This window comes from Physeter macrocephalus, chromosome 4, assembly GCF_002837175.3.
Source record: "Physeter macrocephalus isolate SW-GA chromosome 4, ASM283717v5, whole genome shotgun sequence".
Classification (NCBI taxonomy): Eukaryota; Metazoa; Chordata; class Mammalia; order Artiodactyla; family Physeteridae; genus Physeter; species Physeter macrocephalus.
The window spans coordinates 44,129,826-44,156,648 of record NC_041217.1 but is presented as its reverse complement, the minus strand read 5'-3'; the positions used below and the strand labels follow the sequence as shown (position 1 = coordinate 44,156,648).

The following is a 26,823-nucleotide window of genomic DNA, read 5'->3' as shown; positions in this document are numbered from 1 at the left end:
AAAGAAATCTCATACCTATTAGCAGTCATTCATCCCCATTCCCGCACTTCCAAGTTCCTGGCAACAAGTAATCTATTTTCTGTGTATGGATTTGCCTATTCTGGACATTTCATATAAATCAAACCATACAATATGTGATTTTTGTGTCTTGCTTCTTTCACTTTGTATAATGTTTTCAAGGTTCATCCATGTTGTAACATGTATTAGTCAGTACTTCCTTTTTGTGGCTGAGTAATATTCCATTGTACGGATAGATTACATATGTTTATCCATTTATCAGCTGAAGGACTATGTGTTGTTTCCACTTTTTGACTCTTATGAAAATGCTGCTATCAACATTCATGTACAAATTTTTGTGTGGACATATATTTTCAGTTCTCTTGGGTATATGTCTAGGAGTAGAATTACTAGCTCATATTTTGTACTTATTTCTAAAATGTGATTCTTTTGGAGTCTAACAATTCATATTTATTCAAGCTAAATGTAGTGACCTGAGAAGTGTTTTGTCTCATTGCGAAGCTCTATCATGCTTTGAGGCAGTAGACACTTCAAGAAGTGCTATGGCCATGTTCCTTTGCCATTGGAGGTATAGAAGACATAATGGAAAAATTTAAAAATGATCGTGATTGTCATATGGACCCATCCCATTATGACCTCCTTTTTTTCTAGCATATTCCTTCTCTTCTATTTTTGTGTTTCCTGTGGAAGAGCATCATTTTCATGCATTATATTAAATTATATTGTATATTTCCCTTTCCAGGCATTTCTAAAATGTATACCGATATCATTAGAGGAGAATCAATGATTATCTGTGGCTTCACATCCATTTTTTTTGGAGTTTTTCGGAGCAACATACTTAGCATTTCCAATTTTAGGGGTAAGAGCATTATTTTCTCTGTATATTTTCTAAAATCATTCTTATATGGTACATTTCAGTTCTTACTGAAATTAAAATATATTCAAGATGTCTTAACTTTACTGCTTTCCCTATACTTTACTCATGGACCAATTAAAATAGTATATCAGGTAACAAGAAAATAATTACCATCTATGTGTTTTCTCAGAGATTATGGGGGAAAAATTGTTAAAGAATTGATTTCATCTCCCCCAGTATGCATGCACACACACACACAATTGTGTCATCTAGCTTAGATTTACTTCTTTCCTAGACCAATCTGGATCTCAATGAGTGCATGTTAAGAACTGGCTTGGTCCTGGATTTGAGTCTGAGGGTGAAAGCAGAATGGTTCAAGCAATTCTGGAGAGTCAGGTCCTAGAAGTGATAATAGTCAGACTCATGTGGTTAAAGTTCACTGGGATATGGACTAGATTGATATCCTGGGTTTCCAGATGTGGTACTAAGGAGAGAAGAAAGGAGGGAAAATCACAGCATGAAGAGGGAAAATGTGTCTTCCTGATACATATATGAAATACTAGTAGGAGGAGAGAGGTGCTACAAGGAGAAAGAAATTTTGGTAATAGAGGTTTGCAGTGCTTCTCAGTGGGGGAGCTAAAGGCATTTGGGGTGGAACAATCTTTATTATTTAGGACTACCCTCAGCTTTGTCTGGTATCTGCTCACTAACTGCCACTATTGCCCCCAGTTACTGTGACAATGGAAAAATTTCCTTCTCCATTTCCCAAATATCCCCTGGGATGGGGGCAGGAGTCACAAATAGACTGCAGGTTGGTGGGGATCCTGGACGTGGGGTGCTTGACCCTGCCACAGTTTGTAAAAAAAATTGAATTTGAATGTCTTTTGGTTGATCATTCACTGTCCAGCTTGTCATAGCTTTTTCACATTTATGCTCCTTGCCTGACTCCTGAGGGCGTTTGAGTCTGCTGTCCCCAGATAAGCAAACCTCAAGCTGCAGACTGTAAGGGAAATATATCCCCAGAAAGCCTCTTTTGCCAGGCTTTCATAGGAAGCTCCCATCTGCTGAAGAGCAAGTTCCCCACTCAAAATCTCAAGAGCAAACCAAAGTGCATAGACCCAAATGCCATTAATGAAAGAAAAAAAATTATAGCTCAACTTTATTTTTTCTTATTTTCTTTTTCTAGAGTTACATATAATCATGGGCCTCAGCTTGGACATTTTGGGAAGCATAATATGTGGATATTGGTGTGCAAGGATCATTCAGTTTATATTGACTGACCTGTTTAGCAATACACTGACCAATATCGTTCTTTGTATCTCAATGGTGTACTTGACTTTCTACATTGGTAAGGCAGAAACAGATATAAAAAAAGCCATCCTTAAAGTGAACTTTATGCATTTAAGTTTTTACTTCTTCTTGAATCCAGTTGCTTCTTCCCAACCGCTTTCCCCTTGATGTGGCCCTTCTGTGCGTCTTGTCATATTATCTTGCTGCCACCTCTAGCTCTTTCCTGGTCTCTCTTAACATCCCCTCAATTTCAGCTCCATGTCCCTTCCCTTTGCATTCCTCCTCCATGTGGTAACTCTCTTACTCTTTTTTAACTCCACCCTTTGATCTTACGTTTATTCACTGGCAGTCCCCTGGAAGAGGAATCAGACCTGAGCTGATTTCTGCTCTGACCCTTAGCAACCCATCTCTAAAATGAGAAAGGTGGGAGACATTCTCCTGAGGTCTTTTTCCAGCTCAGCAGTGTCCATTCAATGGGTACCAAACTGAGGGGACTATAGGAATGGCGGCCCTTACCTTGAGGTGGAGGCTGTCTCATATTCATCTGTATATTTATTCTCTTTTCTATGTTCCCCCCAGCAAGCCCAATGCTTGCCATATGCCCAACAGTAATTTAACACATATTGGTTGAATAAACTGTTAGTCCTTAGAGAGCTCTGAAGTTAGGCAGAGCTAACTTGAAATCCAATCTTTATAATTTATTAGCTCGGTAACCTTGGAATATTACTTAACCTCTCTAAGCTTTAGTTAGTTTCCTCATCTATAAAAGTGATATAACCTAATTTAGAGGGACGTTACCGGCATTTGTGAGGTAATTTGTGTTGGGTGACTCCCTCATGCTGGTGTCCTGGAGGCAGCTCTTGCTGGCTCATGAGAGCTGATTGTCCACATCTCTTCCCAACGCTCTATTCAAGTGACATAATGTTGGTAGCTTGAAACTGGCCATAGTGGGACCATGGAAATTGACAGACACTACCAACTGGGGCTTTTTTTTTTTTTAACCCCCCAGATTGCCACTTTTAAACATTTACCAGCATACCACTGGGCTCAAGGTAGGGCAGCCAATAAATGTTGGTTCCTTTCCCCTTTCCTCCTAATTCATGGAGGTGCTCCCGGTCAGTGCTTGAGAGGTCTGGAATAGATTCTCCCTCGCAGCTCTCAGGAGGAATCACCGCTGCAAAGCCTTGGTCTTGGAAATCTAGCCTCCAGACTATGAGACAATAAATTCCTGTTGTTTATGACACTTAGTTTGTGGCCCTCTGTTACAACAGCCCCAGGAAATGAATACCCCTCCCTCATCCATTACACTTTCCTCTGCTTCAGGAATTAAAACAATTTCAGGCAGTTCTTTCCTCTTATACTTAATCAGATCCTGACAACAAAAGTCAGCAATAGACAGTTATAAGGAGAAGTTCCATTGCCAGAAAGCTAAACATAGGTAAAATTTTCATTTACACATTCTCTAATGTTACATTTCTGTCATGTTATCTAATTTTATTTTTTTTCTTCATTAATGAACACACTGTTAACTGGCTTAAATCCAGGGAGTGTCTAATTGAGGTTAGAGAGTCACCTCTTTGAGCACATTTTTGTCTCTGTTGTATTAAATTCACAGTACTTGGGCTTTTAGAAATCACTTGTATCAACACATTCATTCTTTTTCATAAAATAAAACAGTCAAAATATTGCACAGACATTGCCGCACAGAAAAAAGACATATTGAAGCATTGTTGGTTGACAGGTAGTGCAGCTAGAAATATTAATATATCAGCCCATGGAAGAAAATGTGAATTTAGTGTATAAAAGGCAGTGTATAATTCATGAAAGATGGTGGGTTATATAAAAGTCTAGCCCAGAGGTACAGCAAGAGAGGTGGTGGGAGAGGTCTGTCCTAGCAGAAGGAATATTTTATCCAGTGACATTGGTCAGAATTTCTGGTGAATAGAGATAATAAAAAGTAGACAGCTTTTAGTCAGTTTTATTGTTTTAAAACTCTCTACAAACAATGCATTCCTTTCTTACCCGTGCCAGGGCTGATTGCTCTCACTCTTTTTTGTTATGTCATTGGTCTAGGCTATAAATGTCAAAGGACTTCAGTCATCACCCTAATATTTTCTAGTTAGGAAATGTCCATTCCTGAATCCTGTTGTTTTTTGGAGACAAAATCCCTTTGATTCTCCTAGTAGGAGGACCTTCACTTTTTCTCAGCCAGAGAAGGAAAGAGAGAGACAGAGTCTGATGGAGAGAGCCACTTTCCTGTGGCATCAGTTTTCTGTGGTGGTTTCTTTCCATTGAATCAGAAAAATTTTACAACTCTATTTTTAACTACTTGGGTTTATGCTTATGAAAATTACTTCCTTTATTACATGTTCTATGACTTTCTTCCCCCTTCTTGAACATTTAAAACACCATTTAATGTAATAGCGTTTGTAATTTTTAAAAGACTTTGTTTTTCTAATTATAAAAGTAATACATGTTCACGTAGAGTTTTGGAAAAATTCTGAAAAGTCAAAGAAGAAATCACCTATAAACGTATGTCATAAATTTAACCACTGATACGTTTTGTTAAATGTACTCAATCTTTTAAAAATACATATAAATGTACATACATGTATTAATGTGTGCATTCACACCATATGTTCTTGTAACATTGGGATTATACTAAATAATATCAGTTTTAAAATAAAATTACTTAGTGGTTTCCTCATAGCAAATGTTGTCTCTGAGTAGTGACTGTTACTAAAAAAGACTATAAGCTTTAAAATCCCATATTACGAGTCATAGGGAATTGGAAATAAGACTTTGAGAAACAGTTTCCCTATTGTCACAGTTCCCATTACCACTGGTTTTATTGTCATTTGTTATTTATATTAAATTAGTTAAATAAGTAGGTTAAAAGAAATCCAAAGTGGATTTAAGTGATTAGATAAACCAAAAGAATAATAAAATCCTCTTCAAATGAATAAACAATATAAATTTACTAAGCAGTAAGGTGAACATATAAAAATAATAGCATAATAATAATGATGATCATTTATTCCTTGTTCTAAAAGTGTGCCAAGCACTTTTCATGTTATCTAATTTTATCCTCACAACAACTCTGTGAGGCATTATTCTGCACTGTTTTACAGTGCAGGGACATTAATGGAGAAAGGGGAGCTCACATTTCCAGGGCAACTAGCTCTGCCTTGCTCCAATGGGCTTCCACTCCTACCTTGCACGTACTTTCCCTTCCGTCTGACATTTATAATGTGCTATGTGAAGGTTCTGCAGCTAGGACTGTTGGTATTTATGGTGTTCAAACATTCTTCATAGTTGGTTTACCTGCCTCAGACTACATTTACACATTTGTTCAGAGCCCAGAGAATTACAGTTTTAGGGAAGCCTGTATCACGCAAAAGAACCATAGGCTTCAGCACCTGCAGTCACCAAGGGAGCACTGAGCTTGGACCACAACCCCTAGGACATGCAGCACAGTTTCCTTGAGGTGCTGGGCAGAGGTTGTTAAACTTACTTTTCACCCTATCCTCAAGGATGGTCTCTGGCAGGGGTTGGCAAACTATAGCCTGTGGGCCAAATATGCCTATTTTTTGTATAGCCCATTTTAAAATGGTTTCAAAAACCCCAAAAGAAGAATATTTTGCAGCATGCAAAAATTATGTGCAATTCAAATTTCAGTGTCTATTATTTATTGGGCACTCATTAGTTACATATTACCTACGGCTGCTTATGCACTAGAACAGCTGAGTTGAGTAGTTGCGACTGGGACCATATGGTCCACAGAGACTAAATATTTACCATATGATCCTTAACAGAAAAAGTTTGTCAACCCCTGATCCTAAGGATTAGGCCAATCCCTTTAAGCAACTTTCCAGGAAATACTACTACCCTTTTAAGTTTCCCAACAATTCTTCACTCAAGATAAAGTAGCTCAGTGTACAGATTTGAATGCAACTAATTTTATTCATTTTTTTTTCTCCCCAGTGGAATTTTTGGGAATGTCAGGTATGGTTGCTTTAGTCGCTGTAGGACTAAATTTAGATTCCTTAAGCTTTAAACCGAGGATCGAGTTAATAATTACTAAGTAAGTCTATTGTGTACTTGATATAGATCTCATAGAAATTTAGTGCTTAAGTGGTCCTGCCTTAATGAACACTAATAAAATTTTTTTATAACTTTTTTCTATGTTTTAATTTTTAATTTTACTGCCAGTTATATTTGAAAAGAACTTAAGCTACCAACAATTATTGACATTAATTGGTATTCCTATTATGAATAATGTATCAGTGGCTCAGAGGTCATAGTACTTTCTATACATAACTCTTTGATAAAAATTTACTTTGAATTATGGGAAGTTTAAAAAATACTTTATTCCTTTGTTTCCTTCATAATGTACCTGAATGACAGTATCCAAGTATGGGAAGAGCTGGAAAAGAAAGGTAGCAGAAAGATGCAACACCAGCAAACTCTTATCTAGCCTTTACATCTGGTGTCATATGGACATCTGTGGACAGAGGGAAAGCCATTTGTCTTTTCAGACAAATGAGTTAGCCGTTCTCTGAGCAACTACGCTAAATTATAGAATTGTTTCAGAATTATCTCACACCAAATCATAGTCTGGTGTAGAAATTCTCACATTGGATGAAAGCAATTGTTGAAATGAGAAAAATAAGCATTATCCTGAGTTTTCCCATGAAGATTCATTGCTTTAATATAAAGCACCATTCTTTGTTCTGAAATTATGTTCTTCCTACTTTTTTGGTGTTTAATATGTAATTTCTCTCATGAAATTCCACTCATAGAAGATGGTACTTTTTTTTTTTTTATAACTCTACTTGGAAAAATTTTTTTAAAAATGGCACCTGTAACTTATTCTAGTTTTGTGTATATGTGAATGATACTTTACTGGTTTTTAAAAGCCAGAAGCTTAGAATAACTAGAATAACTAGTTCTTGGAACACATACTTTTTTTCTGTATTTGGACAGTTTTCTAGCTCAGTCATGCTGTCTGTCAGCATCATTATAAATTACTCATTCTATTCATTCAATTGTTTATTCTTTTAGCTATTTAGCCAATCCTCTCTTAATATCTCCTGTGGCCTGGACATTGTATCCTAGGTTTGGGACTATGAAAATAAGTCCCTTCTCAGAAGACACTCATGTTAAGTGGTGGACATGTTTATGTAAGAAACTAATAATAAGTGTAAATAATTATATGTTTATTGGGATCTTACTATATGTAAGGCATTTTTTAAGGTCCTGTGGAGACATTTTTAAAAGTATTCTACTCAGTCAGTTATTCCATCATTTTTGAATTTTTATAAAACTAAGCTTTGGGGTTTGAGGTCCCGCTCATACCCTTTTCTTCTAGGAGTTCTGAATCAATTGAATCAAGAGACAGGAATCGGATAGAGAATTGGACTATCTGCTTGATTGGAGCAATGCTGTATCAGAGAACATGGTTTATATCTGCAGCTAAAATGAGGCTTCCTAATGCTTCTTTCCCAGTGTAGATCTTGAGACCTACCTATAGGGAGACTGGTTTGTGGGACAGACACAGTCACTCAATCCTCTGAAAGGGAAGGTCTGAATAGAGGGGACCAAGAAGAGGCAGGACTTGAGATCTGCTCGTGGAAGTCAGACCTGGCCCAGACCCAGGTGTGTTACCACATGGAACCAGAACAGCTCCATGCCCTAAGCACTGTGCTCTGGTCTCGCAGTAGGAATCTCTGGGGGTGAGGCTAGGCGTGTAGATTTAAAAAACACATCCCTTAAAATGCGATTTCCTTTCCATTTATCCTAGGTTTCTAATAATGTTTTCATGTGTATACCAACACTTAATATACACTTTCTTTGGCATTGTCATTGGATGTGGAGAAATCAAGCATTTTCAGTTTCACACTTTAGTATTCATGTTCATCTTATTTGCAACAGTGAATTTTGTAAGGTAAGAATTATAATTTAAAGTTTGCTTACTAGACTTAGGTTCTCAAGCCCAGAATTAGAATTGAGAAGAAGTGGCGCTTTTTTATAGCAAAAAGAGCTGTGGACATGCAGTCAGGAAACCTGTATTGTTGTCAAGGTCCTGACAATAGCTTGCTGCACAACTGAGGGGGAGTCTATTTACTCTTCAAGCTTTCTTTGTAAAATGAGAAGGCACAGAACAGCAGCATCAGCATAATCCATGAGCTTGACAGAAATGCAAATTCATTGGCCCATCCCATTTTACTGAACTGAATCTCTGAAGTTGTGATCCAGGAAACTGTTTCAACATGCTTGTTAAAGTTTGAGCACCACTGGACCAGATTTAATAGCTCCTAACATTTTGTTGACTTTCATCATCATTTATTATCATCATAACTGTGATAAAGCCATTTGTTAAACATTAACCATGTACATTATGCCATTAGTATTAATGCAACCCTATGCGGTAGGTGTTACTGCATCATTTCACAGATGAAGCCCCAAAGAGGTTAAAAACTTGTCTGGAGTCACCCAGATTGTGAGGACAGAGTTGGGATTTAAACTTGACTCCCAAGAGCATGCTATTTCTAGAGTGACATTGCCCACACGTGGCAGTTGTGTCTTCCATAAGAACTCGTGACAGTGTCTCTGAAAGTATTGTCATTTCCACTCAGGTTAGGCCTGGCTGAGTGAGGTTACTTTATAAGATGTTCTCATGAAACACTGCTTCTGCTGACTCTGAAGGCACTGCAGGCAACTCGGATAGGCACTGTCACACAGAAGGGTGGGTGTACAATTTATGTTTCTTTCCACCACGGGAGCACAAGTGCAAGGTGAGGTTGGTCTCAGCGTATGCAGAAAGATACATGGCTATTTGCACGCATTCATTATCTCATTTCATCTGCATAATGACACTGGGAGATAAGAATTATTATCTCCATTTTATAGATTAAAAAACTGTCCAAGGGATTTTGCTGGTGGTCCAGTGCGTAAGACTCTGCACTCCCAGTGCAGGAGGCCGGGGTTCCATCCCTGGTCGGGGAACTAGATCCCGCATGCATGCTGCAACTGAGTTCACATGCCGCAACTAAGACCCTGCGCAACCAAAAAAAAAAAAAACTGTCCAAGAAAGGCAAGGTGCCTTGCCCAAGGTCAAATGGCTAGTGAGTGCCAGAGATCTTGTGTGAACTTATGGTTCCACCTCACTAGAGGAGAGACTTTAGTGGAGGGAGTCATCCTAAGGGGCCCTGAAAGTATGGGTAGACTTTCCGTAAGAGACTTGTTGAGAAAAATGTTTCAGAGACGATGAGCCAAACAAAGGCCTGGACGTCATAATCATTGCTAACATGTGTTAAGTGCTGACCACATTCTAAACATCATGCTAAGCCCTGTGAATGTTGCCTCATTTTATTGAATCTTCATAAGAGTCCTTTGAGGCAAGTTCAATGACTATTATTTCTCCATTTTGCAAATGAAGAAATTGAGGCTTGGAGAGGTTAAATAACTTGCCTAAGGTTACATAGTAAAAGACATCTAAATTTGAACCCAGGTAGACTGACTCCAGAGCCTTTGCTATACTGCCTCCCTGTTTTTGATATCAGGAAATGACAGAAATTGTTCTATTTTGGCTGGAGTCAGTGGTATTTTAGAGAAAGATCATTTAGTAAGGCTGAAAAGGTTGATAAGAATTACTTTGCAAAAAGCTTTAAATGCAAGGTGGAGGAGTTTGCCCAAATTAATTATATATATATTATAGATGGCATATTGTAGATTTTCTGTTTCTCAATGACAGGAATTCTCTAAATTGTCTTACGAAATTCCTGGTTAAGCGACTGATACACAGTATCTTTTTTGAGGCTGAGAACATGTCAATTATATTTCTGCTGAAATTTCACTTGAAGGACAGTACTGATATTTTTTTGGTGCAAGTCTGCTATAGATAGAATCTAAATTTTGGCATAGGGTCCTATAACAAAATGATCTGTAGAGAAAGGAGACACAAATTGAAATTATTTACATGGTGTTTGGTGTATGATTCTTGTGGAAGCTCAAGAAAAATTTGGTTGAGCTAAATTTATTAAAGTGTCTACAATAATTTTACTTTTTCGTCATGATCTACAAGGTCCTTGTGGTCTAATTTCTGCCTCTAGTCGTGGCCTTCCAGGGAGCTTGTTAATGTTATTTGAAGAAGTTTCCCTGCAGGAATTTACTTCCAAGATCCTAAACACTACACCCTAGTGTTAATGATAATTTCTTATATTTGTATAGAATTTCTAGCATTATTTTTCAAGATTTGAGTATTATATGCAAAATTTAGATCGTAGGTTTGGTTAGTCTCAGAAAGTTTGAACAACCTATGAATAAACTGGATTGTCTTCTCTTTTCTGAAAAATTTTTACATGAAATTTAGTATTTACTAGCTAGTATCATCCATAAATAACATTAATACATAAGATGTGATATAAAAATAAATGTTTTTCTCTCCACAGGTTACTTACTGTTGTATTAGTGAGCCCTATTCTGAGGCATTCAAATTATGAGTATAATTGGAGATGGGGAATTGTTATAGCATGGTCTGGAATTAAAGGAGTTTTTAGTTTACTCTTGGCTCCTGATATTCATAATCTGGCTGAACAAAAAGTAGAGTCACCACAGCTGGTAAGAAAAATCATATCCCATGATTATTCATATTTACTCATTTTTGTTTTGTAGCACTTGTCATAGTACCCAATAATAAAGCTAACCATTTAAAAAATTAGGTTTGGAGAATGCAATCTTCTAAGTAGGAAGGAACTTTTGGGGGAAAGTTTATTTATGTTGACAGTGTGAAAGGGACCAAAAATCAAATAACAGTTCCAGATGTGGGAATTGGGTGCACTTGGGATCGAACCCTGGCTGCACCATTCACAGGCTGAGTGGCCTTGGGTAAGTTCCCCAGACTTGTGGCACTTCAGTTTCCAGTGGAGGATCGAAATGATGCTTAATTAGCAAAGTACCTGACACTCAGTAAATGTTCAACATATGTTGTTGAACGTATAAATGCTGTTTTTCAAGAGCTGTCAGAGGGTATGAAAAAAATAATTCCTTATCTAGAACTTTCCAATTCCTATAGCTATTAGAGCAAAAACTGAAATGCTCATTAAATATGCTAAGGAAAGAAAGATTTTGTAAATTTTTGAATTCAGGATCTAGTCATATTTATATCTTTTAGGGCTAAATAAAAAATTAATTTCTTGAAAAATTTTGGCTGAAGACTATATTATACATAGTGAAAGACAAATCTCGGTTTCCTTTCTACTCTCTCTCAAAGCCTTTTCCCCATGGGCCAGCCAGTGGATTTCTGGGCAGTCTGGTGGTGGCAGCATTGGTGAGACTCCAGGGAAGGTCCAGAGAGCCCAGAGCATCTGTGGACAGCGTGAGGGTACCTCGTCATTCGTGACAGTACTATGTGAGCTAGCTGGAGAAGTTGTGAGAAGTTTCTAGAAATCCCTAGGACACCCCCACCGACTTCCCAGTCAGATGAACCCCAAAACTTTGGGTCCTTCCATGTTCCAGAGAAAAAGAATAATGAGCTCCTTCAGTTTTCTTTTGTGCAAGGAATTGGCCTAAAACCAAGTCAAAGAAATGTTAACTAACATTTGAGTATCATTTTTCAGTGTTTCCCAAATCTGTTTATGTTAAGAATCCCTTTGATGCCACCCCAGACCTACAGAATCAGAATCTGCAGGGAATAAGCCTGGCAGTCAGTGTCTTTAAGAAGCATTTCAGGTGCTTATTGTGATCAGTCATTTGGGAAGTACTCTCTGAAGACATACTGCTATTAACTCCATTTTTCAGTAAAGGACATTGAGACTCAGAGTGGTAAACTGGCCTCAAGTTACATGGCTAGTAAACGGTAGAGCCAAGACCTACAAATATGGTTCTGCTTCTGCATGGTGCCTCTCCTGACCCCAGCGCAGTTCCAGTCTGCTTCTTCAGAGCTTCTCTTATGGCTGTAGTAAATGCTGTGGCAGGTGCACTTCCCTATCACCACTGCCTGCCATTGCCGGGGTTACTCCCCAGCCCCGCAGGTTCCACAGCAACTTCTGAGAATCAACCACCGTGCGGGCTTTGCAGACTTTGCATGGCCACTGTTGACAGCAGCGACCATGGAGAGCTCCTCTCTCAGTGTCCTTATCCCTTCCCAGAAACTACAAAATCTATTTTTTTTCTCACTCTCATTGAAAACTGATTTCTACCCCAGTGGATTATATTCAAGCAGTGTCCACAAAATAACCCTTTTGCCTCTTCTTATCAGAGGCAGGATTTTTTTTTTTTTTTCCGGTGTGCGGGCCTCTCATTGTTGCGGCCGCCCCCGTCGCGAAGCACAGGCTCCCGACGCGCAAGCTCAGTGGCCATGGCTCACGGGCCCAGCCGCTCCGAGGCATGTGGGATCTTCCCAGACCGGGGCACGAACCCGTGTCCCCTGCATCGGCAGGCGGACTCTCAACCGCTGCGCCACCAGGGAAGCCCTAGAGGCAGGATTTTAAAATGTGGATTAAGGTAGAATTTTGTTGGTGATTAATTGAACAATGATTCCCTTTGGAGAACTTACTAATGTTTTGACTCTGTGTGTTTTGTTTTTCAGTTTATATTGTATATACAAGTAATATCATTAATGACTATGGGAATAAATTCATACATGATGACTTATTCAGCCAGGACATTAGGTAAAGTCTAATTAATTGGGGAGAGTAATGCAAAAAGATTATTGTTGGGGGGTGCTGGAGACATTTCTTATGGGGTTCAAGGAATTGATTATGAAATCACTCATTTTCATTCACTCCCTATTTATAGATGATGTATGAATTGGGATATTGATTCAGCCAGTTTAACAGAAACCACATTAACAGTGGCTTAAACAAGACAAAGTTTTTTTGTTTTTTTGTTTGTTTTTTTCCCCTCCACCAGAAAGTCCAGAAAAGTGGGATGGTTCTGTTCCACAAGGTTGTCCTGAGATCTCAGATCCTTCTCTTCTGCTGCTCCTCGGCTTCCCAGGGTGTTGCTTTTGTCTGCAGGGTAGATGCTGGCTCACTGCCACCGTATCTTCAATCCAATCAACTAGAAAGGGACGATAGGGTGGGGGTGATGGTGGTGGTGATGGTGTTAATGGAGGGTAAGCAACTTCCTTTTAAGGGCACAATCCAGAAGTTGTACATATCATTACCACTGACAGTCCATTGGCCAGAACTTAGTCACATGGGCACACATGGGCAAAGGAAGCTGGGGAATACTATCTTAACTGACTGGCCGTGTGCTTAGCCAAAACTCAGAGATTCTATTGTTAAAGGAAGAAGGGGGGAATGAATATTGGGAGCAGTCAGCAGGCTCTGCCACAGTTGCCTATTTCTAGAAAAAAACTGAAGCTGTTGATAATAAAATACATAAATATAATAAAATCACAAATAGACCGATGATCAGTGGAGAAATCAGGGTAAGATAATCAGTGGCAGTGGAGTCAAGGGGGAGAGAAAGGGCAGGGTGGGATTACACAAAGTTTTAGAGTTGGGCCTTAGTATCCTCCAGTGTCCCGTGGCCTGGTCCTCAGCTTTGCTGGTGCAGAGACCTGATTTTGTCAGGGTATCTAGAATTAATCAAAAGGCTGGAAATTTACATATATCGCACTCACAGGAGAATACAGATGCAGCAGAAAATCAATCTATTTATAATGAGGATGATTTCTTTCTATGTCAGAAATAATTGTGATCATTTTCAGGGTATTCACCTCTAAATACCAATTTCTTTGATAAATCAAATTAGTAATCAGAAGTTTTCTTGGAAAGCGTGGAACTGGTGAGAGGTCAAGGAAGGGTAATGTTGAAGGAGAGTTCTTGTAAACAGGGAAGGAGCCCGGTGAATTTAGCCCCTCTACTTGTGTCTTTTCACAGTTCTGCCCACTCCTGAAACTGTGCCCCATCCACACTATTGCAGAACTTCCTGTGGTAGCTTACCTCAAAGTCCATGGCCCCAATATGCGAATAGGACTAGTGAATGGGGCAGAATTTTGGCAGCTCTCCTTCTCCCCACGTTATGGGTTTGCTCTTGTTTGCAGTGGAAAGTAGAGCTTGGATCAGCAAAAGCCTACACTGGAGCATGAGTAAAGTTAACTAGATCCGTGAAGGTTTGCTCACACCTCCCTTCCTACCAGTTTTCTTTGGCTTTCAGGGATCCAGACCCACTCTGCTCTCTTTGCTTATGATATAACATCTGGTTTTCTCCCATGCTTGCTTTCTTGAGATTGCTCTTACTCTGATACTCAAATGCAGGAGCAAGAGGTTTTACTATCATGGAAATATTTTTTTCTTCTCCTTTTCTTCCCATACAATTTTTTTTTATTGTATTAACTGAACCTCAGAATTTTCATTGTGAAACAAACATGTATGGCAAGTACTTTATCCTCAGAATCAATGCTCATCCTTTCTAGAAACACTAGCAGGGGCTTCCCTGGTGGTGCAGTGGTTGAGAATGTGCCTGCCAATGCAGGGGACACGGGTTCAAGCCCTGGTCTGGGAAGATCCCACATGCCGCGGAGCAACTAAGCCCATGAGCCACAACTACTGAGCCTGTGCGGCTGGAGCCTGTGCTCCACAACTGGAGAGGCCGTGACAGTGAGAGGCCCGCGCACCGTGATGAAGAGTGGCCCCCGCTCGCCACAACTGGAGAAAGCCCTCGCACAGAAACGAAGACCCAACACAGCCAAAAATAAATAAATAAATTTATATTAAAAAAAAAAAAAAAGAAAAAGAAACACTAGCATGTTAACAGGTAATTGACAAAACTGAGTTTTATCAGGAAGAGTTTCAGACCAACTTCTTCTGTCTGGTCTAATGCTTTTAAGAGATTCATCCTCTGGACCTAGAGATTATCATACTAAGCGAAGTAAGTCAGAAGGAGAAAGACAAATTCCATATGATATCACTTATATGTGGAATCTAAAATATGACACAAATGAACATATCTACAAAACAAAAACAGATTGACAGATATAGAGAACAGACTTGTGGTTGCCAAGGGGGAAGGGAATAGGGGAGAGGACTGGGAGTTTGGGATCAGCAGATGCAATCCATTACATATAGGATGGATAAACAACAAAGTCCTACTATGTAGCACAGGGAAGTATATTCAGTATCCTGTGATTAAAACATAATGGAAAAGAATATGAAGAATATATATATATGTGTGTGTGTGTATATATATATACACACACACACACATATATATATATACACACACATATATATATCTATATATATATCTATATATATATATCACTGAGTCACTTTGGTGTACTGCAGAAATTAAACACAACATTGTAAATGAACTCTACTTCAATAATATTTTTAAAAAAAAGAGAGAGAGGGAGATCCATCCTCATATTCTTCCAGGATCATCTTAAACACAGGAGTTTGTTCAAATGTACTGGTGCCATCGAGTGGTCCACTTATATGCATGTTTCCCCAGAGCAACTGGAAAGTGGCCGTTGCTCCATCCTAATGGGTGGGATGTAATTAGGAAAATGAATAAATTTTCTCCTTGTGTGCTCTCAGCCATGGAAATTTTAAATCCAAAGCTGACACGTTCTAACTCTTTAGCATGGCAGTCAGATGCATCTTTGCTCTGGACCATAGAGAACTGAGAGGGATATGATTACAAACCTTTTTGAATCCCTGAAAATTTGAAATATAGCCACCACAGTGTCCTGTAGAGAATGCAATAAAGTTAAACTGAAACATTTAGAAACATTTAAAACTCTTTATGAGACATCTCATATGCAATTATGAAGAGAGAACAGTTTTATTATTTATCTATTTAATTGATGTGTAGTTGATTTACAATGTTTTGTTAGTTTTTGCTGTACAGCAGTGATTCAGTTATATATATGTATACATTCTTTTTTATCTTCTATTCCATTATGGTTTATCACAGGATTGAATATATTTCCCTGTGCTATACATTAGAACCTTGTTGTTTATTGAGAACAGTTTTGTTGAGATGGAATTCTGAATGAGTAGGCTATGCTCACTCACTAATTAAAGTCTTCTTTTTGGTAAGTAAGCCTCATATCTAAAACTTCAAATTGATACTTCAAGATGATACAAACTGCTACAAGTTTTGGACATGTAGATTTGCTGGCCAGGAAACAGAGATGTTAAATTTGAGGAATCTCTGCTGCACTGGCCATTACATTTTATTATGTATAAGAATCAGCTGGAGAAGTTGTTAAAATGCAAATTCCCAGGCCACTGTGATTCTCCAGACATGGCATAAATCTCAGGAATTTGCATAATTTAATAGGCAGCTCCTTTACCTGTAGACACAGGTAGCTTTCCATACTTGGAGAAATACTGATTGGATGCCTTTAAATAGTGAGTCATGTGTCTAGCTATAGTGAACAAAAAGAAACTAAGAAGACATTCTTTAGCACCTGAGTCAGAAAAAGTTGAGCTGTACAGCCAAAAGGAAATGGATAGTTGGGTAATTTTCTGGAAAATTTTGGACAAATAGTTGTCCTTGCTCTAAGCACTCTGGTTTGACTATGCAAGTGATGCCGAGATTTCACTACATTATGCAACATTTTGCTTCCCTGTGCAATCTTCACTGTATTTTATTAAGGCCCTTTCTTTTCTTTGTCACAGGTTTGTGTGCCATCTCCCTTCCAAGACAAATGGCCATGCAAAATGCCATTAAGCACATCCAGGAGATAATACAGAACAGAATAACTTTATTTAAAACAGAAAAAATTTTGACAAATGTTAACTGGACCTTAGTAGAAGAAAAAACAAAGATTGAATACATCATTCCTGTGAGTTGATACCTGGCAAAAAACAGTCCTTTCCCTTTCTGGCCTGCCTTTTTCTTTAGTTTATTATAAAAAACTTGATTCTGCTAGTTATATGTCAGGATACTGAAGGGAGATACATTTACTAGCTTTGCTCTATTGGCAAAAATAGTTTGAATTCTGTCTCTAAAGAGAAGGTGTTGGTGATCTAGACTTATTTGCCAAATACAGGAGAACTGGTGTTTTTACAAACTTGCTGATTGAGTAACTATGAATGGCCTCTGCCAGGGTGATGTTTCCAGCTGGTTGAGGAAGTGAGAGATCTCTCCCTTTATAAGTACTATCAAAAGAAAACATAGGCTGCTCCAGAGAGCAGTCAAGCATACACTAGCTTGGGGAAGCATTTGGCTTCTAAATCTCCCCAAATGAATAGTTACTTCACCACAATTGAAAGCAACATTTCTAATATGGAGAACGTTTTTCACTTATACACCCCTTCATTTTAGCGATTCTGATTTGAGTTATTGGAATCTTGGTTGAGCGAAGTATTTGACAGCTCCTAATCATTTTTACTTATTTGTAACTTTATCTCTGTGTGTTTTTAAACTTAGTCAGATACTGTTCAGTTTCCTCATGTTTCATGTGATAAAAAAGTGAAGGAGGAGTCCCCAACAGATGAAGTTTTAATAGAAGAGGCCAGATTGCATGTAGCTATAATACAAATGGTTGGTACCCTTCACATAATCCGCTTTTTATTTATTTATTATTCTTGCAATGCTTTTAATTCTTACGTATGGTTTTCAGGTGACTAGAAGGTTTTTTTTCATCTTTTGATTGGTTGTTAAAATTTATGTTTGATTTATGAAAGTTAAAAAATAAAGGAAAGAAATCTCTTAGGATTTAAATTCAAGTCACAAATGTTATTATTCTATTTCTAAGTCTAGCTAATTTTAGCAGGTCACTTTTGGGGAGTCTTTGAATAATGTTTGGTGCCATTTACATACTTAATTAAAATCTTCAAATATTTGAAACTGCTTTTATAAATTTAACACATTTGAGTTCCTCTTATACAATATTCTCTCAAGTGCTTATTTAACTCTTGTAAATCTAATAAGTTAAAATAAATCTAATGAAGCAAAATTCTCTTAAAATATTTACAATTTAATATTTAAATGTTGTAAATGCAGGAAGATTACTAGGTAAAATAAAGTTTAAATCAACTTTTCAAATTGCACATTTAAAATTGGGGTTTTATTCTAATAGTACAAATTTTATTCAATTTTACAAGTATATAAAATACTCGTTATGCCGAGAATCCTTCTTTTTTACTTTCATTTTAGAACTTATTATTATGAAGAATTTCTAAAATATACAAAGGTAGATAAAATAGTGTAATGAACTCCCAAGTACCCATCACTCAGCCTTGAAAACCATCCACACATGACCAACTGTGCCCCATCTGCACCCTCATTCACTCCTCCATCATCCATATTATTTAGAAACAAATCCCAGATATTATATCATTTCATCTGCAGATATTTCAGTATGTATCTCTAAATTTTGGTCTTTTTAAAAACATAGTAAAATACTAATATTGCACCTAAAAGTTAATAATTCCTTAATAACATCAAATATTGGGTCAATGATCAAATTTCCAATTATCTCATAAATGTGATCAATGCATATTTTCACAGTCTATATTTTTAAATTGCATTTCAATAAAATCACGTATTTCAATGAATGAATATGTACTTCGTCTCTTTTAATCTATAAATTCCTCCTTTTATTTTTTGTTGAAGAACATATTTCTTCTTAATACAAAAATATTAACACTATATTTTCATTTTAAAAACATTTCTATACTTAATTTAAAATGTTCTCAGAATTTGAAAGGCTCTTACCCAGAGAGGTAAAGTATGGTCACAAATTCTTTGTAAGACCTCCTATTAAGAGGTGGTATCTGTATCCCTCCCCACCATTAAATTTGGGCTGTTCTTGTGACTTGTTTTGACCAGTGCAATGTAGCAAAAGGGCTTTGGGAATGTACTGGAGCCTAGGCCTTGAGGAGATTTGCAATTTCCCCCTTCTTCCACTTTGAATACCACCCTGAGATTGTCATGTGAGGAAGCTGGCCTAGCCTATGAAGAATGAGAGGCCACATAGAAGTAACCTGAGGCATACAGCCGAGAGTCAGTACCCTACTACCAGACTTGGGAATGGAGCCACTTTAATTTGAGGCTTGGGACAGTAGATTCAACCTCGCAATGGTAAGAGACGCAAAGAATTTGTGACCATATTTACTGTACCACGTTCCACTCACTGGCCACAAATATTTTTACCCCTCCTACGAAGCAAAACACACTCATCTTTTTCTAAGACACTGCACGCCCGCCCCGAACCCTGGCAAGGCTTCATCCTATTATGGTATCAGATTCAAAGTCCAGTATCTCTTGATGTGCATTTAGTCTTGGTCTGCTGAGGCTTCTTGGTTGTATCTCCTTAAGTATGATTCCTCTTGATCCAGAGACCTGTGGACTAAAAAGAGAAGTTATCTGTCTCCCCCACCTCCGCCCACAACATTCAGTGGTGATCAGTAGACACCTCTGTTCAAGAAGGGGAAGAACAGGAAGCACTGATTAATCACTGGTCCTTGGCAATTCTGAAATCCAGATGGGCATATGTCACACTTCTCCCCATTCTCTACATTTTCATAGGAAATAATCCATGTTTGTGGCTGAGTAACCTTCTCAGACTGATTTCTGCCAGTAGAAATGGAAATTCCTATTTATTTAGAACTCTTACTATCATTTTTAGTCCAATCTGATACAGTTTCCTTAAAAACTCATGTGTTTTCAATGAGTCTCATTGTAGTCCACTCTACTCTGTAATTCCTTTTCATACAGGCCACATGTCAGACAATATGAGTCTGAGAAAGCCTTTAGTCTGCTTGAGAGGGTAGACTAAGGACCACTTTTAACCTTTCAGTGGTCTTATTCAAGGGTCTTGAGCCACACCCTTGATTTGATCTTGAGCCTGAGGCCATATTTTACTGGCAGAGCTCTAGATTTGATTTTTACTCCCAGATCTTTTGCCACCTGGAGAGACTTGCAGTTGAGAAGTAGGTTTGGTTTTCAACCTGGCAAATCATGGCCTCTTTATATTTTCTGTAATACCTGCTTGCAGATTGAACTGTTGCCCTTCGGTTTATCTCTCTCTTCCCATACCTTATCATATGCAGCTTAAAAGGTTGACACTTTAATATTTCGAGAATATTAGAAGCCAGATTCATAAATTCATTAGGTACATCCTCTACTTTCCAAGTTTGCCATAGGTGACAGTATTGCCAATTGTGCTGTCTCTTCATAGCACAGCTGCCTCCCTCCAGCCTTCTACATCAGCTTTCTCACTGCTCTTCCAGCTTCCACTAACAGTCTCCTCATTGCCCTTCTAGCCTCTGCTCACCACCTAGTCCCAAAGCTAATGATACATGGTTTAGCTTTTTGTTATGGAAGCTCTGCACAATTGGCACTGACTTCTGTTTTGGTTAGCCTTTGCTGTATTACAAACCTTAGTGGCTGAAAACAACAATGATTTGGTATTTCTCACAGTTCTGTGGGTTGGCAACCTGGATGATTCTGTTGTCGGTCTTGCCTGGGACCACTCATATGTCTGCCACCATCTTAGCTCAACTGGGGTTGGAGGGTCCAGCATGTCCTCACTCACAGATTTGGCAGTTGACTCTGGTTGTCTTTCAGGGCACCTTGGTTCTCCTCCACATGGCTTCCTATCTTCCAGTAGAGTGCACTGGGCTTGTTTAGTACATGGTGGTCTCTGGGTTCCAACAGGGTGAGAGGACAAGCTGCAAGCCCTCTGTATCTCCTAGGCTCTGGAAGTTGAATAACATCACTTTTTCCCCCATTCTATTAGTTAAAGTAAATCACAAAGCTAGCCCAGATTCAATGAGTGAAGAAGACCCCACCTTTGAAGGAAGGAGCAGCAGTGTTAGTTACAAAGAGGCATGGGACAGGCATGCTACATTGGGACCATTGTTATAATGACCTACCACATTTACCTTTTAAACCAACAATCCCATGTAATGACCCACTCCATGTTATCTTTTCTAAAAAAATTGAAATATATTTGATTTACAATATTGTGTTAGTTTCAGGCATACAGCATAGTCATTCATTTTTTTTTTCAGATTATATTCCATTGTAGGTTATTATAAGATGTCAACTATAATTCCCTTTGCTACACAGTAAATCCTTATTGCGTATATTTTATGTATAGTAGTTTGTATCTGTTAATCCCATACCCCTAATTTGTCCTTCCCACCTTTCCCTTTTGGTAACCATAAGTTTGTTTTCTATGTCTGTGAGTCTGTTTCCATTTTGTGAATAGATTCATTTGTATTATGTTTTAGATTCCACATATAAGTGATATAATATTTGTCTTTGTCTGACTTACTTCACTTAGTATGGTAACCTCTAGGTCCATCCATGTTGCTGCAAATGGCATATTTCATTCTTTTTTATGGCTAATATTCATATATATATATATATATATGCCACATCTTCTTAAGCCAGTTGTCTGTTGATGGGCACTTGGGTTGTTTCTGTCTTGGCTATTGTAAATAGTGCTGCTATGAACTTTGAGGTGCATGTATCTTTTTGAATTAGAGTTTTGGGGTTTTTTTTTTTGGATATATACCCAGAAGTAGGATTGCTAGATCATATGGTAGCTCTATTTTTAGCTTTTTAAGGAACCTCATACTGTTCTCCCTAGTGGATGCACCAGTTTACATTTCCTACCAACAGTGTACAAGGGTTCTGTTTTCTCCACACTCTCTCCAGCATTTATTATTTGTAGCCTTTTTGATGGTAGCCATTCTGACCAGTACGAGGGGATACTTCATTGTGGTTTAGATTTGCATTTCTCTAATAATTAGTGATGTTGAACATCTGAAGTAAACTCTTTGAGTTGTATAGATTTTGAGTTTCCTGAAGCCAGAAGTCTTTGTATCTTTTATAACATCCAAGAGAGTACTTTGCAAAAATGGAATATCTGTAAATGTTTAAATTGAATGAAATTTATTTATTGCTCTAGAAGTTTTTGAATAGTATATTTTCATATATTGAGTTCAATAATAATAGTGAGGGGTATGTAAAGGTCAAGCACAGTATATTATATTAATGTTTTGGTCCTTTGTAATTTTTATTTAAAATTGTATGTTTAGAGTAGCTTTGAAAAACAGTGTAATGACGGAGTCCTCAGTGTAGAGGCAGCCCGGACATTAATTGGTGCAACCAAAAGCTATTGCCACATCCAAGGAAAGTAAGTGTAGTACTTCTTTAATTGATATTTCCAAAATTGAATGGGTATGTGATAGAGAATGAACAAACTGAGAGTTCAGTGTCCAGATTGATCAATCTTTTTATCTTTTCTGTCTGTCCATCCATCCATCCATCCATCCATCCATCTACTTCCTATTTTACTTTACTTTTCTATTTTACTTCTTATTTTTCTTGTTTATACTTTTCTCCCTGAAAATTCATAACTTTGATGACATTGGGAGTTTCTGGAGGAAGATTTGACTACAGAACAATTATATGAGAGACAAGGGGAGCCATGAAAAAGAACCCATATAGTTTTAATTATGATGATAATTATTTTGTCTTTATATCATATTTTCTAAATTACTGCATAGGGGAAGTAAGGAGGCCTGGAGCCTGCCATTAAACTGCTCTCTGGGGTGGAATCATAGGATCTGGAGGAATTGATCCAACTCATGGAACTGATAGATGCAATTAAATATGATGGGAAAAGCTCAGTATCTTAGAGATATATTGATATCTGGTTACAGTCCTGAAACATTAGATAATGGATGGTCTAAGACAAACCTGTGGGGCAACAGTGATAGGAGATTCTGTCTGGGTGATAGTTAACATTTCAGCAGCCTGGTAATATATCTGGGAGATGTAGCATCAATTCCTAAATAAAGTTTGGGAAGGACAGGGACTTCAGGGCCTTGGAGAATCTTGAGCTAGGCAAGGCATGACAAAAGGAAGCTTGATTCTGAACCCCAAAGAGTTGGATTCTGAAGTTTTAATTATGTTCTACCTCAGGTCACGGATAGTTCCAGGAACATGGACAGCAGCAGTCTCCCACTAAAAATGTTTCTGTTCCATGACCATGGGTGGGTAGGTGGATGGATACAGAGGCATATTTAATAAACCCATATTACATTTATGTTTAGTATAACTTTCTGTTTTATATTACCCAAAGGTATAGCACTTGCTTTTCATTATAACATGTATGTATATTTTTCTCCATTAGATTCATGAGTATTTATGATGTTTCAACTTATGTAAGAGCTAGAAGTTGGCTTATGAAGTTTAAAAATATATTAACTTTCTTGGAATATCATAAAGATAAGGCACCTCTTTTTCTATATGGGTAAGTACTGTTAACCTTTAATAGCAATGTACTTGAAAATATGACCTTTTCTACATTATCAGAATAGATTACTTTGATTTTCCCTAAAAAAACCAAAAAAACCAAAAAAACCAAAAAACCCAACTAATATTATAGTCAAGTCTTATTGATTGAGTGCGGAAGGAACAAAGTGCTTGCTTCTCTTTCTCCATTCTGTTTTACCAATTTCATTGGCACCTCTATTAGAGAGTGGGTAGAAAAAAAGATGAAAAGGATGGTCATATTTGGATTTTTCAAGTTTTAATTACCATGTCTTAGGGTCACATTACATGTTGGACTTCTTTCATATTCTTCTGGTATTCTTCTGGGATGAGCAGGGGTGAGAAATAGCAAACTCAAAGACTAAATCTAGCTCTCAACTTAATTTCTTCTGTGCCATGGGATGGTTCTGTTGATGTCTATAATTAGGAAGAACACAGCATGGCCTTAATAATACTTATAACCAACGTCCAAAATATTGCAAGATACAGATTTTTATTAACTTGTGTAGACTCTATATAAGTTGTGAGCTTAGATACTTTTTAGAGCAGAAAGACTAGGTTTTTCTACTAACAAAAGATGTCAAATGAGAAAATACTGGGACCATTAATGCTAATAAATTTTAAGTGGGTGTTAACATACTTTTCATAACAAATTATGATAATTTTTTACTTTCTTCCATTTATTAAGTTCACAGAAAAATATAAAAATTTAAAACCCTAGGATCTTGACATATATCCAAGTAACCTCTTTTTGTCAGCTTCTACTTTAGATGAATAGAAAAAAAATTTTTTAATGTCATAGTAATATTGAATAGAATATTTCATTCTGTTCCTAATTTTAAGCAGTGTTGATGTTTTTCTCTAAATTAATTTGTTTCTTGCTTTTGATGTATGAATTTTTGCATTGTTCTTATGTGCGATTAGCCTTGATTTTAGAAAATGCTCTCCAGACAAATCTCAAACAACCAATCCAACCTTACACCTAAAGGAGCTAGAAAAAGAAGAACAAACAAAACCCTTAGTTAATAGAAAGGAAGAAATCATAAATATCAGAGCAGAAATAAGTGAAAGAGAGACTAAAAAACAATAGAGTAGATAAATGAAACTAAGAGCTGGTTCTTTGAAAAAATAAACAAAATTGATAAACCTTCAGCCCAACTCACCAAGAAAAAGAGAGGGCCCAAATCAGTAAAATCAGATGAAAAAGAAGTTACAACTGAAATCACTGAAATACAAAGGATCACAAGAGAGTACTACAAACAGTTATATGCCAATAAGATGGAAACCTAGAAGAAATGGACAAATTCTTAGAAAGGTATAATCTCCCAAGACTGTAGCAGGAAGAAGTAGAAAATATGAACAGACCAATTACCAGTACTGAAATTGAATCAGTAATTTAAAAACTCCCAACAAACAAAATTCCAGGACCAGATGGCTTCACAGATGAATTCTACCAAACATTTAGAGAAGAGTTAACACATATCCTTATCAAATTACTCCAAAAAATTGCAGAGGAAGGAACGCTTCTGAAATCATTCTATAAAGCCAGCATTACCCTGATACCAAAATCAGACAAAGATATCACAAAAAAAGGAAATTACAGGCCAATATCACTGATGAGCATATCAATAGATGCAAGAATCCTCAACAAAATATTAGCAAACCAAATTCAGCAATACATTGAAAGGATCATACACCATGATCAAGTGGGATTTGTCCCAAGGATGGTTCAATATGTATGTATATATTCCATATATATAATGGAATATTACTCAGCCCTAGAAAAGAATGAAATCTTGCCATTTGCCATGTGGATGGACTTAGATGGTACTATGCTAAGTGAAGTAAGTCAGACAGAGAAAGTCAAATACTAAATGATTTCACTTATATGTGGATTCTAAAAAAAACAAAACAAATGAATAAACTTAACAAAAGAGAAACAGAGTCATAGATACAGAGAACAAACAGGTGGTGTCCAGAAGGGAGGGGTCGGGGGAGGAAAGAAATAGTGAGGGAAATTAAAATGTACAAACTTCCAGTTGCAAAATAAATGAGTAGCCAGTATGAAATGTACAGTGTGGGGAATATAGTTAGTAACTATGTAGTATCTTTGTATGGTGACATATCATAACTAGACTTATTGTGGTTATCATTTTAAAAGGTCTAGAAATATTGAATCATTGTGTTGTGTAACAGGACCTAACATAGTGTTCTAGGTCAATCATACTTCAAAAACAAACCAACAAATAAATCCATAGAAAAAAAAGGTCAGGTTTGTGGTTACCAGAGGTGGGGGGTGGGAGAGGGGGAAGTGGATGAAAACAGTCACCAGGTACAATTTCCATTTATCAGATAAATAAGTACTAAGGAGGTAATGTATTACACCATGATGAATATAGTTAACACTGCTGCATGTTACATATGAAAGCTGTTAAGGGAGTAAGTCCTAAGGGTTCTCATCACAAGGAGAAATTTTCTATCTGTTTAATGTTGCATCTATATGAGATAATGGATGTTCACTACACTTACCATGATGATCAGTTTGTGATGTACATAAGCGAAACCATTATGTTGTATACCTTAAAACTTATACAGTGCTGTATGTCAATTATATCTTAAGAAAACTGGAAGAAAAAAACACCCCCCCCAAAAGCCACCCTCCCAAATGAATATGTATTTACAGTACTTAATGTTTTGGCAAAGGTTAATGAAAATGTTTCTTCTACCTGGGTGAATAATAAGCATAAGACATTAATTTTAAAAAAAAGCTCCTCAGCCCTGATCTAGATTACCAAGAGCCATATTTTTATCTTTTTCCCTTATGATTTTTATGTCTAGAAGGTATGGTTTAGATTTTTCCTTAGCTATTGTTTCATATTATTTGTATCTTTCTTCAAATTAATGTTAATATTTATTTAAACAAATGAACTTCAGATTTTAATTGTTATACTTTTAAAGTGATCTGATATTTTATTTGATCTCTTTTTTTTCAGGAATAATAAATTTCTGATTTTTATATATCGCATTGTATTTTCAGAAGAATTTGAATATGCAGGACATATTATAGGAATAATGTACATTTATCCTATGATAATGCATCTATGGCCAATGGCAAGAGAATTAAATGTGTCAGCACTGATATTAGTAAACTACTATTTTGTATTTTTATATCTGTTAGAATCAGCATTGAAGGTACTGTTTAAAATAGAAATGTATCCTATAGAAAGAACAGTTCAGATAATTTGAATCTATTTTTGTCATTTTTTGAAGTAATTGATACTAGAAGCCTTTTGCTGTAACAGTTGATAGGATCCTGGAATTTTAGTAATCTTTTTGAATTTTCTGAGTTTAATAATGAAATCAGTAAAACAGTTAGTCTTGTATATCAGATAAGAGAAGTA

At 37.1% G+C, this 26,823-nt stretch overlaps 1 protein-coding gene across 1 annotated transcript in view; it reads left to right on the top strand.

Moving 5' to 3' along the window:
• The window catches only part of SLC9C2 (solute carrier family 9 member C2 (putative)), a 30,398-nt gene extending 8,114 nt beyond the window's left edge, over positions 1-22,284 (top strand). Inside the window, exons 3-11 of the mRNA XM_007113479.2 lie at positions 761-877; positions 2,061-2,222; positions 6,149-6,248; positions 7,968-8,111; positions 10,618-10,786; positions 12,756-12,837; positions 16,804-16,970; positions 17,573-17,671; positions 22,183-22,284. Coding sequence (XP_007113541.1) covers positions 761-877; positions 2,061-2,222; positions 6,149-6,248; positions 7,968-8,111; positions 10,618-10,786; positions 12,756-12,837; positions 16,804-16,970; positions 17,573-17,671; positions 22,183-22,284 — 1,142 coding nt within the window. The remainder of the gene's footprint in view (positions 1-760; positions 878-2,060; positions 2,223-6,148; positions 6,249-7,967; positions 8,112-10,617; positions 10,787-12,755; positions 12,838-16,803; positions 16,971-17,572; positions 17,672-22,182) is intronic.
• The last annotated feature ends 4,539 nt before the right edge of the window (positions 22,285-26,823 follow it).